General features: G+C 36.1%; 1 protein-coding gene across 6 annotated transcripts; it reads left to right on the top strand.

The window, feature by feature from the left end:
* Window positions 1-4,225: 4,225 nt before the first annotated feature.
* On the top strand, window positions 4,226-7,711 carry LOC308391555 (uncharacterized protein). 6 transcript variants are annotated; one of them, XR_013970654.1, is made up of 4 exons: window positions 4,226-4,479; window positions 5,988-6,038; window positions 6,299-6,394; window positions 6,938-7,711. XR_013970654.1 is itself a non-coding variant. In XM_080874194.1 (4 exons), the coding sequence occupies exons 1-4, from the start codon at window positions 4,815-4,817 to the stop codon at window positions 7,253-7,255; spliced, it is 480 nt and encodes a 159-aa protein (XP_080730320.1). In that variant the 5' UTR covers window positions 4,504-4,814; the 3' UTR covers window positions 7,256-7,711. The 6 variants fall into 6 exon arrangements, 1 of the variants encoding a protein (XP_080730320.1); XR_013970655.1 differs by having other exon boundaries at window positions 4,265-4,479; window positions 5,988-6,042; XR_013970656.1 differs by lacking the exon at window positions 4,226-4,479 and adding an exon at window positions 4,499-4,816.
* Window positions 7,712-11,057: the final 3,346 nt, after the last annotated feature.

Genomic DNA, 11,057 nt, shown 5'->3' with positions numbered 1-11,057 from the left:
TCGTCTTCTTCATCTTGCTTGTAGACTGTTTACCTTCACTAGCTCTGCTCCTTGTATCTTCACTGTTGCACCCATGTCCCTGTCATTCACAGACACGTATTCTGTTTTATTTCTACTGAATTTCATCCCTCATGCATATCCCGCACCACTCTCACATAGTTCCCTGCCACTCCTGACTTCCTCCACAGTTTTTATCATAACTCTCTGTAAGCTGCAGTGTTAATATGGTTACAAAATACATGGTTATTAACTATTAATCGGAATAAATAAATAAACGAAAACAAAAAAAGATAACAAGTTGGGCCCATAGGGAGTTTATAGAGTGCCTCTTGGCAAATCTAATGTATTTGGAACAACAGTCTTTTCAGATCAGATGGTTTTGCTTACTAAAGCTGAAGAACAAGACAGGCTCAAAATAAATTGTCCCTTGCTATAACGCGCTTCACCTTTCTCGGCTTTGCTGTTTTGCAGAGTTTTTGTGTGCAATTTTGCACGCTTTTTTCTTTTTACAACGCATTGTGTTCCGCGTCCTAATTGGCTGTAGACCATTGTCAATCAATCTCCTCCTTGCTGTGTCTCCTGCACAGTACAGAATGCGTTCAGCTTGTCAAATTTACATAAATCTTCGATCTCTAGCAGTGTGACTCTGAAGTGCTGTGCTGTATACTTGTAAGTTTTCTCCCAAACAAACACAACAATGTCGACCAAGCGATTTGCACCGTCAAAGGCACCTGCAGTAGCACCCAAAAGGCAGAGGAAGATGCTAACCATCGCACAAAAAGCTGGACTTCTGGACATGCTAAAGGAAGGTAGAAGTTACCGTATTTTTTGGATTATAAGGCACATTAAACGAAATAAAACAGTCCGATATTTGAAACTTCACTCATCTTGTTCTTCTTGCTTCCTCTACTTCCGTACCATGGATTCATTAATGTTGAATTCTCTCACAGCTGCTCTATTTCCATGTTCTGGACCTGAAAACAGGATTTGACCTTTGGTTTTATTCTAAAATACTGGACTTTTTTTCTATTAAAATTTGAATTTTGAGAGTTTTTAAACACCAGAAAAAAGTGTGAAAATGTTCATGCCTGTCTGAGTAAAGTGTATAAAGTGTGTAGTGAGGGGTTTTACAGCCTTAAAATATCTATAATAACTGTAAAATATAAAGCTCACTACTTCGCTGATTTCAGCTATCGTGGGTTTTCTTTAGAACGTAACTCCGGCGTTAAACGAGGGACCACTGTATTGAAATAATTTTTTAAAACTACAGTAAAACTAAAGCTCAAGATGCCAGACTAAAAATATTAACTTGATCCAAAATACTGCAAACAGTAACTTCTTACATGGAAAACCAATAAGTAAAAACAGAAATCAAAGACTCAACAATATGACAAGAAGTCAGATTTGAATAAGGTATCAAGAACTTTAAACATCTAGAACATTAACACACAACTGCTCAGTTACATTCACCGAGACTTCTTAACTCAGATACATCGTTACTTTGAGATCATGACAGAAAGTGTCCACAGACAGGACTGTATGAGTTACTTTTTCTTTGATAAATATTAGTTTCAGAAAATATAAAATAGTAAATATTAGACATATTAGACATGTGAAAGTAAACTTGAAGAGGGTTTATGTAGTAATTTCTCTCCATTTTAATTTGCAATCACCCAGATTATAAAGAAATTAAGAAGATTAATAAAATAAACTGAAAGAATTCTCACCACCACTTGTTTGTAAAAACCAGCTGAACTTCTGTTGTTAAAGGGTCACACAGCGGAGGAAACAAGACAGTGAAGACCAGGAGTGCCTTTCTCAAATATAAACTGAGCCGAAGGAGGAAGTTAATTTTTTGTATCAATGAGTCCAGCTGACTGGAAGTGCTAGTAGGTTTCCACAAAACCCCGTCATACATTTTCACATGCATAGTTTCTTTTAGTAAAACTGACCACAGCTTCTGCTGGAGTTCTTTTAAAATAAAACAAAATGTATTTCTTAAAAAGCAACTTTGTTACTGTAATAACACATTTTTATAAAATCAAAAGAAATAGGATATGGATGATTAACTAAACTTGTTATTTTAATGTCAATATATATAAAAGATATTTTTCAAAAATATATCAAAATATCTCAATACAAGAAAAAAGAAAAAGTGGTTCCTGGTGGAGAGCATATAAAACTACGTTAGTATAGTCTGACAATAAAAACACAGAGGTGGAAACCTGAATGTGGCATGAGGAGGTACGGGTGTCTTGACAGAAGACAGCACACATTTAGTGGTGATTTCCTTTCTGTTTTTGCCTGGTTCCAAACATGAGAGTAGGTCTGTAAGTAACCTGCTTAAACATCCATATGTTTTCATTTCTAAACCGCAGCACTTTTATAGATAATTTTATGTAGAATTTTATAGATTTTCTGCTCATGTTCAAATCTTTCTGCAAATTAAATGGTGACCCAAAATCCAAACAAATGAAAACAGATGTAGAGCATAAAAATACACTTGGAGAGTTGATTAGGAACAAGACAAAGATGAGAACAAACAGTAAAAAGTAAGAAAACTGAATTTCAAAGCAAAGCAGAAAGTAACTTAGGGAAAAATACTCAAAAGAGACCAGATGAAACAGTGACATCAGAGATGTGGGAACAGACAGAGAAATTACAGAGTGAACTAAGCATGTGAGAAACTCAAAACAGAAACTGTGTCAGAATAAAGAACAAGAGGTCAAATACAGTAAAACTATTTTTATGCATGTGTTATGTAATGTACATTTAGGTCATATATCTGCTTATTAAAGCTGATGGACACGACATATGAAAAATACAGTAAAACTATAGCTCGACATGCTAGAATCAGAATAAAAACATGAACCAAAACTGTGTAAATGGGACACAACAGAAATATTTTTTTACAAACCAGTTACATCACAAGGAGTCAAATTTAAAACCAAAACTTTGAGACCATAACAATAACAAAAAAGAGAGATAGAAAGTGTTGAGGACTCAGGGTCCATGACACAAACTGAGACGATTAACTTTAGAGACATAAATACCCTTAGACCATGCCAGTTCCACGCTTAATTGTAGAAATATATAATGCAAAGTGAAAATGAAAACTGTCTTTCTTTGTAATTTCTTTTTGATTTCATTTTGATTTCCAATCACCCAAACAAAGAAAGTACAAAGATGTTTTTGTAAAAAAAAAAAGTAATTTTTGTATCCATGTGTATCACAGTGGAGGTGCTGAGTAGATTTTATCAGAACTCGACGACAGATTTCCACATGCATCATTTCCCACAGTAAAACTGACCACAGCTCAAGCTGCAGTTCTTTTAAAACAAAAGAAGCTCTTGAAAAGCAACAACTTTGGAGAAGAGTTATTTTACTGTAAATTAAATAAAAATCTTATCAAAATGTAAAAAAACAAAAATGAAAACACACACGCACACAAATAAACACAAAAATATTACAAGGACTGGTCCGCAAGGCAGACTTTAAACTAAAGGTTATATTGCAAGCATAAACATTATGCTTTTTTGTAAGTGCTACAGTCTTCTGGATGGACTTTTGTTATACCATTAACACTTTCCAACAGAAGAAACAAAATAAAAAGAAACAAGGAAACATTATGTTTCTCAGTTCAAGCTAAACCTTTTTTGATTTGACCACTTTTACACCAGTCAAAATGTGTGTAGCCATAAATGGATTATGGTAATATTGTCACATTTCGGGGTCATTTTGATCCAGTATCTTGAGTTTCCTGTGATTTTGGTTTCTGTTTGTATTTTTAGCCCCTCTGTCCTGTGCCTACCCTGGTCCCACGTGTCTTTGTTCCCTCTGTTGTCATGTCCGTGTTGTCGTAGTGTCTACTTGTGGGTCTGAGTCTGTAAAATTCAGTGTACTTACAGTTTTACTTTGATAGTCTTCGGTCTGTGTGCGTGATGTTCTGTTTGCTCTCCCCCGTCTAGTCTGTGTGATTAGTGTCAGCCGTGTTTCCCAGGTGTCTGCTCTTTGCCCTGTTCCTCTTCTGTATTTAGTGTCTGCGTGTGTCCCTGCTCGTTGTCACGTCGTCCCTCATACTTGCCTGTGTGCTCTGTTTTCATCCACAGTTTCTAGCTGCACTGTAATCCCTAACAGTTGTTCTAGCTCATAACTAATAAGCTCATAACACTCAAATGTCGTTTTGTAGTTGAGCAAACTATAAAGTATTGAGCTCTGTTGGCTTTTATGCAGCTTTAATTGAATAGGGCTCAATATTTTTTAGCTAAATTTTTTGGAACGCTCAAAACGTTTAAGAAGCATATATTAGTGACGTTCTGGTGGGTGGAGTCTTGTCGCTCCCTCAGGAAAGCTTAGTCAGCCATCTTGAATTTACCTTGATACGGGGAAGTTTTGGCCAGCCCGTGTGGATTAAGAGTCCCCAACTTCAACCCACCACGACCACCACCTTATTTTTTTTCATCAACTGCCCTAAATTTGGTAAGTCTAACGTGTTTTTGTTTTGTTTAAATTTAATTTCGATAAACATTCTTTTTTATTTTTTACTGGAAATATATTCGTACTTTGTGCACAGTGAATGTTTGTTATAAATGAATTCGAATCCAAGTAATTGTAATTTTAGAAGTTTTCTAATGTGACAAATACGTAATGTTATTTCAAATTAGAATGATGTAACGTTTTGGCGGTTTTCCGTGGGGGACAACATTTCCCATAATGCATTGTATTCTTGCCCGGGAAGTTGACGGTGGCAGTTCTAGCTCCATGCATTTGAACTTTCTACTAAAACTTTCCACTGGTTGTCGTATTCGCCGGTAATGTACGTGCGTATTGTGAGTATACTTATTTCAATAAGTGTCCGTGTTACACAGTCAGTAGTTTACGCTGTTGAGCTGTGTGTGTGTGCTAGCATGAAGCGAACAATAATAAACAACATGAGTGTGTTATCATGATGGTAATTAGACACGTTTGTATTTTTTCGTAGTCTCAAATGTGTGGTTGTGAGATAATCTCGAAATCCTTTTAACAGTTTAGAGGGGTATTCCACTAAGCGAGCTCTACAAGTCAAGGCTTGCGGAAAAATGCATCGCCTGATTCAGCCTAACATTATACACTGGTCGAACTCGGTGCTACGAACGAAGTTCAGCTAAATTGTTCGCGCTAATTCGACAAGGCTCAACCAGCCAGACTGAGGCGCCTCCTTGACACCTTTAAGCCAGACCCTATCGATCTTTGCTAGATAAATTGAAATGAAATGAAAATAAAGAGCCGCGTTCTGCTCCCAGGCTAAGAAAGAATCATTGATGCAGACTGTGCGGATCACAAATACTCCCTAACCTGTAAGGCTGGGGTGTCCAAACTTTTTTCACTGAGGGCTACTTACTAGAAATTAGGTAAATAACCTTAACTTTAGTGTATTAAAGTGTATTAAAGATCACAAAATCACTTAAAAGTGGTCGAATATGTTATATTGTTGAATATAATTAAAGACAAAACTGCTTTCATCACAGCTTTCCATAAATGGATCTTTATTGATTCATTCAGAAAAAGCTTTGGTAGCTTATTTTCAGAACAGCAGCCTCAGATTTCTTCTTAGACAGAAGATTTACAGCACAGAGAAAAAACAATAAAAGGGAAAATAGGACGGGTAAATTTCAAGTTTGTTATTTAAGTTATTAAGCTTAGCAACACACCTATCAACATTAGTTTGAAACGGTTAACATTAACAGACTGAACTGGACTTAATAACAGGAGTGCATATAATCTTAGTAAATTATTGTAGTGAGTATCAGCTGCGCTGGGTATGTAAATCGGGCCATCCAGCTGCGGTGCTGATTCGACGTCACTCGTGCCAAAAATCCGGACAAATGTCACTTGATCAAGGAGCAGATCTGCATCAGATGAGATCAGCTGACTACTTGTGTGTGTGTGCTGTGCAAAAAATGTTTTTGAACATTAATAAGTCGTCTTTGTGCACATATTGTTTACAGATATCAGACTGCAAAGAGCGCTACAGAGAGTCAACATTTCACCAGTTGTCAGTGGGTGAGTTTTATAATTTGTGTCCCAATTTAAATAAAAAATAAATACAAAGAAACTAGAGAATTTTGCCTTGAATTATTCAAAATTTTTAGATTTTTTTTGGGTTACCCTTCTAGATTGACAGGTTTAGCCCGTTACACAAAAAGTTTGGACACCCCTGATCTATAACAATGACAATCAGAACATGGCTATCCAACACTTTGTTTTTACTCTGCATTTGTGTAAATACTATTCTAATAGATATTGTGTGTTCATCTAGGAACAGCATGATGTAAATACAAGACGGGCCCTCGTCCTTCGTGCACTTCCTGTGTACCTGCGTGAAGATGCCTCCACGTTATTCAGGACTTGTGATGTAAGTGTACTGGCCTCAGCATCAACCATATGACATCGCTCAGAACTCAAGGAGAACCAGGGTGTATATCAGGAAGGATGTTCAACACAGTCCTCATCTGACTTGTTTTCTCCCATATATCAACTATTGTTGAATAAGATTGCAAGAAGATTGTTACGCATAAACCAGAAAACATGAAAATAGTTGAAAGATTATTATACAAAAAAAATCTGCAGATAAAAACTATCTCCCTTTTTAAAATTCAAGTGTTCTATTTTTTTGGAGGTGCCATGTTGTGGTCAGAGAAATGTTTGGTAAATAACAAAAACAAATATCTTGGCATATATTTATTATTGAAAACATTTATTTACACATATGTTTTGAAACCAAACCCAAATTAAGATTATTGTAATGCATCATGATGTATCGCAATATCAAATTAAATCGTTGACATTATAATCCTAAAAGAAACGTGCGACTTATGAAGATTCACACCTCTAATCAATAGCATGATTTGTGTCCTTGTGGGGCTGAACTCATTCTTGTATTATTTTTGTTTTGCAGTCAGCAGATGGTCCAGACCTCACTGACACTCCTGTGGCTCTGCTGACAGTTGTCACGGATGACACTACTGATTCGGCCCTCTTCAGTCCCGAAAGCATCTGCATTGTCGTTGAGGATGAAATACTTGTGAATGGTCCCACAAATCTGGCTGAGTCATTTCTCCTGCTCTTTGGGTACATCTATGCATTAGACCTACAATACCCAAAGAAACTTGAGCTTACATTCACATTTATCCAGAAGGTTGTGATGTGCCTTGAGGACAACAAACCACTGAAAGGGCGTCTACTGATGCTGAAGAATGATTTGTTCAATGAGTGAATCACTCAGAATGGACTACTTGTTAAGCTGAGTATTGAGGAAGCTTTTTTGTTTGTTTTTTTCCTAATCATTTGCCTCTTCTACCTCACATTTAAGATGACTGTTCAGTTCACTATTCATGTTTAATGTTCTGTTGCCTAATACGTAAATGCACTGCCTTGATGTTTGTTCCCTATAAGTACAGCAGTGGAAACCAGTACTGTTTTTTTTTATGTATTTTTAAAAAAGAAAGTGAGCTGCAGCTGTCAAGGTACAGTAAGTGTTAAATGCATCAATGTTCTAATAGCTGCAATTGCTGTTAATACTGAAAATGTTATTGAATTTTAGAATTGAGATGGAGACCCTTGGAGTCTTTTTCTCTTGTTTTATTTATGAAGCACTTTTTTATGAGTGAGCTCTGTTGTTTGTGCCTTTTTAAAAGCACATTGTGTTTAATAAAAAGTTGTTAAATTGTTAGTGTTGTTACTTTCATGTTTTCTAACACTTTTAGCTGATTATAATTTACTGGGTAAACAGTTTAGAATTATTTGTAAGTGTATTTCCCACAGTATTTTAAAAAATATTGAAGATTTTAAGTGTTATTTCCCATATTATAAGTTAGAAAATATGAAAAAGTTTGAGTTTATTTCCCACATCGTATGAGTTGCAATATGTAAAATATTTTGAGTGTATTTCCCACCTTAATTAAGTTGAAAAAATTGAACATTTTGAGTTTATTACTCCCTAATTATAAGTTGAGGAATATCAACATTTATGAGTTAACATTGAGGTAATTTAAGGCAACTGCAACTATAATTTTTATTTTAGTTAAACTTAAAACTTTTAAAAACATCACTAAAAAATTGTTGTGTAATCTGTTACACAACAATTTTTGAGTTCTGTGAACTTATTAGGTTTTACAGTGTGTCCCAGTTTCACTTTTGTTTTGTCTTTTGCCAGCAATAAAGCTGTGGTTTTTGAGTTCTGCCTCTGTGAGTCTGCATATTGGATCCCTTTCCTTCCTGCCTGCACATAGTCATGACAAATATGAATGGTTTATATCCCACATGTGTTTAATTACAATGGCTATAATACTTGTAGAACACTAATTATTGTTAAAATTATGTTTGTTTTCCCTTAGACATAATTAAGGTTTATTTTAAAGATTATACACATTATAAATAATAATAAAAATAATAATAATAATAATATTTCAGCAAGATGATTGCACATGTGCTGTGGGACATAACTTGCAGTGAATAATTAGTATTCTTTAAAATTATTATGTTGGGTTAAAAACTTGTTGACATTAAAAGACTTGAGAGACATGTGTCAACAAAATCAAAGACAGTGTATTTAAAACTGATTTTAATTGTTATAGTTGAAATTCAATTTGGTTGTCAAGAAGTTGGAACAAGAGAAAAGTGACAATATGATGAGCCTTCAAACATCATCATGTCATAGTGTTACATACATACATCATACTGTTAAGGCTCACCATGATTTCAGCCTAAACAGTAACGTGGAAGGCAGTCCTTTTCATGTATCAGTCACCAGAGGATTTTGCATAAAAACAAGTGAAAGAAAAGTGCTATTTTATTTTATGTTATTTGACAAACCTGTCAAAAATGTTTTAGTACAACTTTGGTAAGCTACCAAGCCGCACTGCTTGATGGATTGTCAGAACATTATGGCTACCATAGTCAGGAGCCTTGTGGAGTAATACGTACTGTGCTTCAACATAATATTACCGTACTGTCTGTGTATAACAATCCCAAAATGGCACCTCTTAAGAGACATGCTTACGAAGCAGATTTCAAACTCAAGGCTGTCAGTCATGCAGTAGAACATGGGAATAGAGCAGCTGCGAGAGAATTCAGCATTAATGAATCAATGGGACGGAAGTGGAGGAAGCAAGAAGAATGAGTTTTGTTTCGCTTAGTGCGCTTTATAATCCGGTGCGCCTTATGGTCCGAAAATACGGTAGTTCCCAGAACTTAAAGAAAATATGGAAATTCATTGCCTAAAAAACGAAGTAAATCTTACTTAAGATAACTATGTTAGGACAACATTCATTCTGAGTATTTAGCATCTAGTTAGCTCTGCAAAAGAGAAGCGAGCAAAATTGGAGTAACGTTTTTTAACTGACATGCAATTTGAAAAGACGCAACAGACCCAGCAACAAACAAACGTTTTCTAACTTGTGGGTCCCGCACTGTGGAGCCATGGTGGGGCCCACTTATCGCAGCCCACACCTGGAGTGTTAACTCTCAGAAATGGCAGACACAGCTTTTGTATGGGAAAGACAGATCGACGAAGTATGTCTGCACACAAACCCACCAGTAAAACATGAAATCAGATAAATCTGACACCCTCTTTGGTTACTATTACTACGAATCGTTGTTTTGCAAGTATGCACATCAAACTGTTGATACTGTTGAAAATGTATTTGGAATAAAACTAAATGTCTGAAGTTTGTCATAACCTTTATAGAAAACTGAAATCACTTAGTATTTTGCCCTCTGGATTTTCTGTTCAGTCTACCTGCTGTGATCTGAATTATAAGTGTTCTTGTGACTGGAGTGCAGTAATCAGTTGACATGGTATCATAAGTTCACTGACTTACTCATACATGAATAAACGGAGTCCATAAGTTGCCTGACTCAGCTTTTTGCAGCACAGATTCTTCCCTCGAGTTCTCTGAATTTATTGTTTGTAGTGTCTGTGTGGTTTTGGCACTCCACTGTAATTCATTATAACTTGCAGGTGTTTAAAGATTGTAATTTTGTTGTTTTAACTCGGCTGGTCATCTAGATTTGCTTACGAGCACACCTCCAAAGTAAAATTTTAGCTTAAGCAATTAAAAAGAGACGGCTGGTGTTGTTTGTGTATAAGTTATTTATAGCTGCCTGTTAATGTGGAGCTTGACGAGTCCTCAGGCATCAGTTTTTTCAGTATGTGGGTATAGACCATAAAAAAGTGTGATGGAGTGTGTTCAAGTTCTACGTGTTTTTACGCAAAGCCTACATAAGAGAGTCCAAAGCAATTGAGACGCTTCCAGATATATTTACACACAGGATTAGATTTTGGGGAGGGGGCTGGATTTAAAAATATGCAAGGGACTCACCAGAGAGTGGATGTTCTAGTCCATTCTGATTGAGATTAAATAGATTCCCTTGACCGGTCCCTGTTTCCTGAACCGTTTCCCTGAAGTCTGGCAGGGTGGTGTGGAGAGAGATCGTGAGCCTGAGTGTCTGAAGAGTGGAGTGTGTTTTTCCCTTCCTTCTCTTGCTCCTGCACTTAATATAGCTCAACATGGTGTTTTTGTAAATAAAACTTGTGACTGTTATTCTGAATTTTAGATTTAGCAGTTATACAAAGAACACCAGAAATTTCAGAGTTCTTTAGATTTGTTTATTAGTACGTATGAGTCATTACTCACTTTTGTTAATGATTTGGCACACAACACTTGAGGGTAGAGTTATAAAACAGGCTTCATTCTGGTCTTGACAACCCGTGAGAACTACTCAAAAACAATAAAACAAAACATCAAAATGCACTCTTGTACTTAGTGTCAATCAATCAAAAGTCCTTAAATACAGAAAATAAAACATTTAAAATACACAAACCTCGTGAGCTGACATCCAAGAGGGGCTAAATAGTCCTTTATGGCCTTCTTTCTCACTTATTTCTTCTTTTTGAACGATATTTTCTCCACGAGCTGCAGCATGCAGACACCATGTGTGCCAGCATAAAGTGGCCGGGTGGAGATCCAACCTGCAAACAACTGAACCCTCTATACTTCACCACCAGAGGGTGCAGA

This window comes from Rhamphochromis sp. 'chilingali' (genome assembly GCF_963969265.1).
Source record: "Rhamphochromis sp. 'chilingali' genome assembly, chromosome: 1".
Taxonomy (NCBI): domain Eukaryota; kingdom Metazoa; phylum Chordata; class Actinopteri; order Cichliformes; family Cichlidae; genus Rhamphochromis; species Rhamphochromis sp. 'chilingali'.
This window is presented reverse-complemented; position numbering and strand designations above follow the sequence as displayed.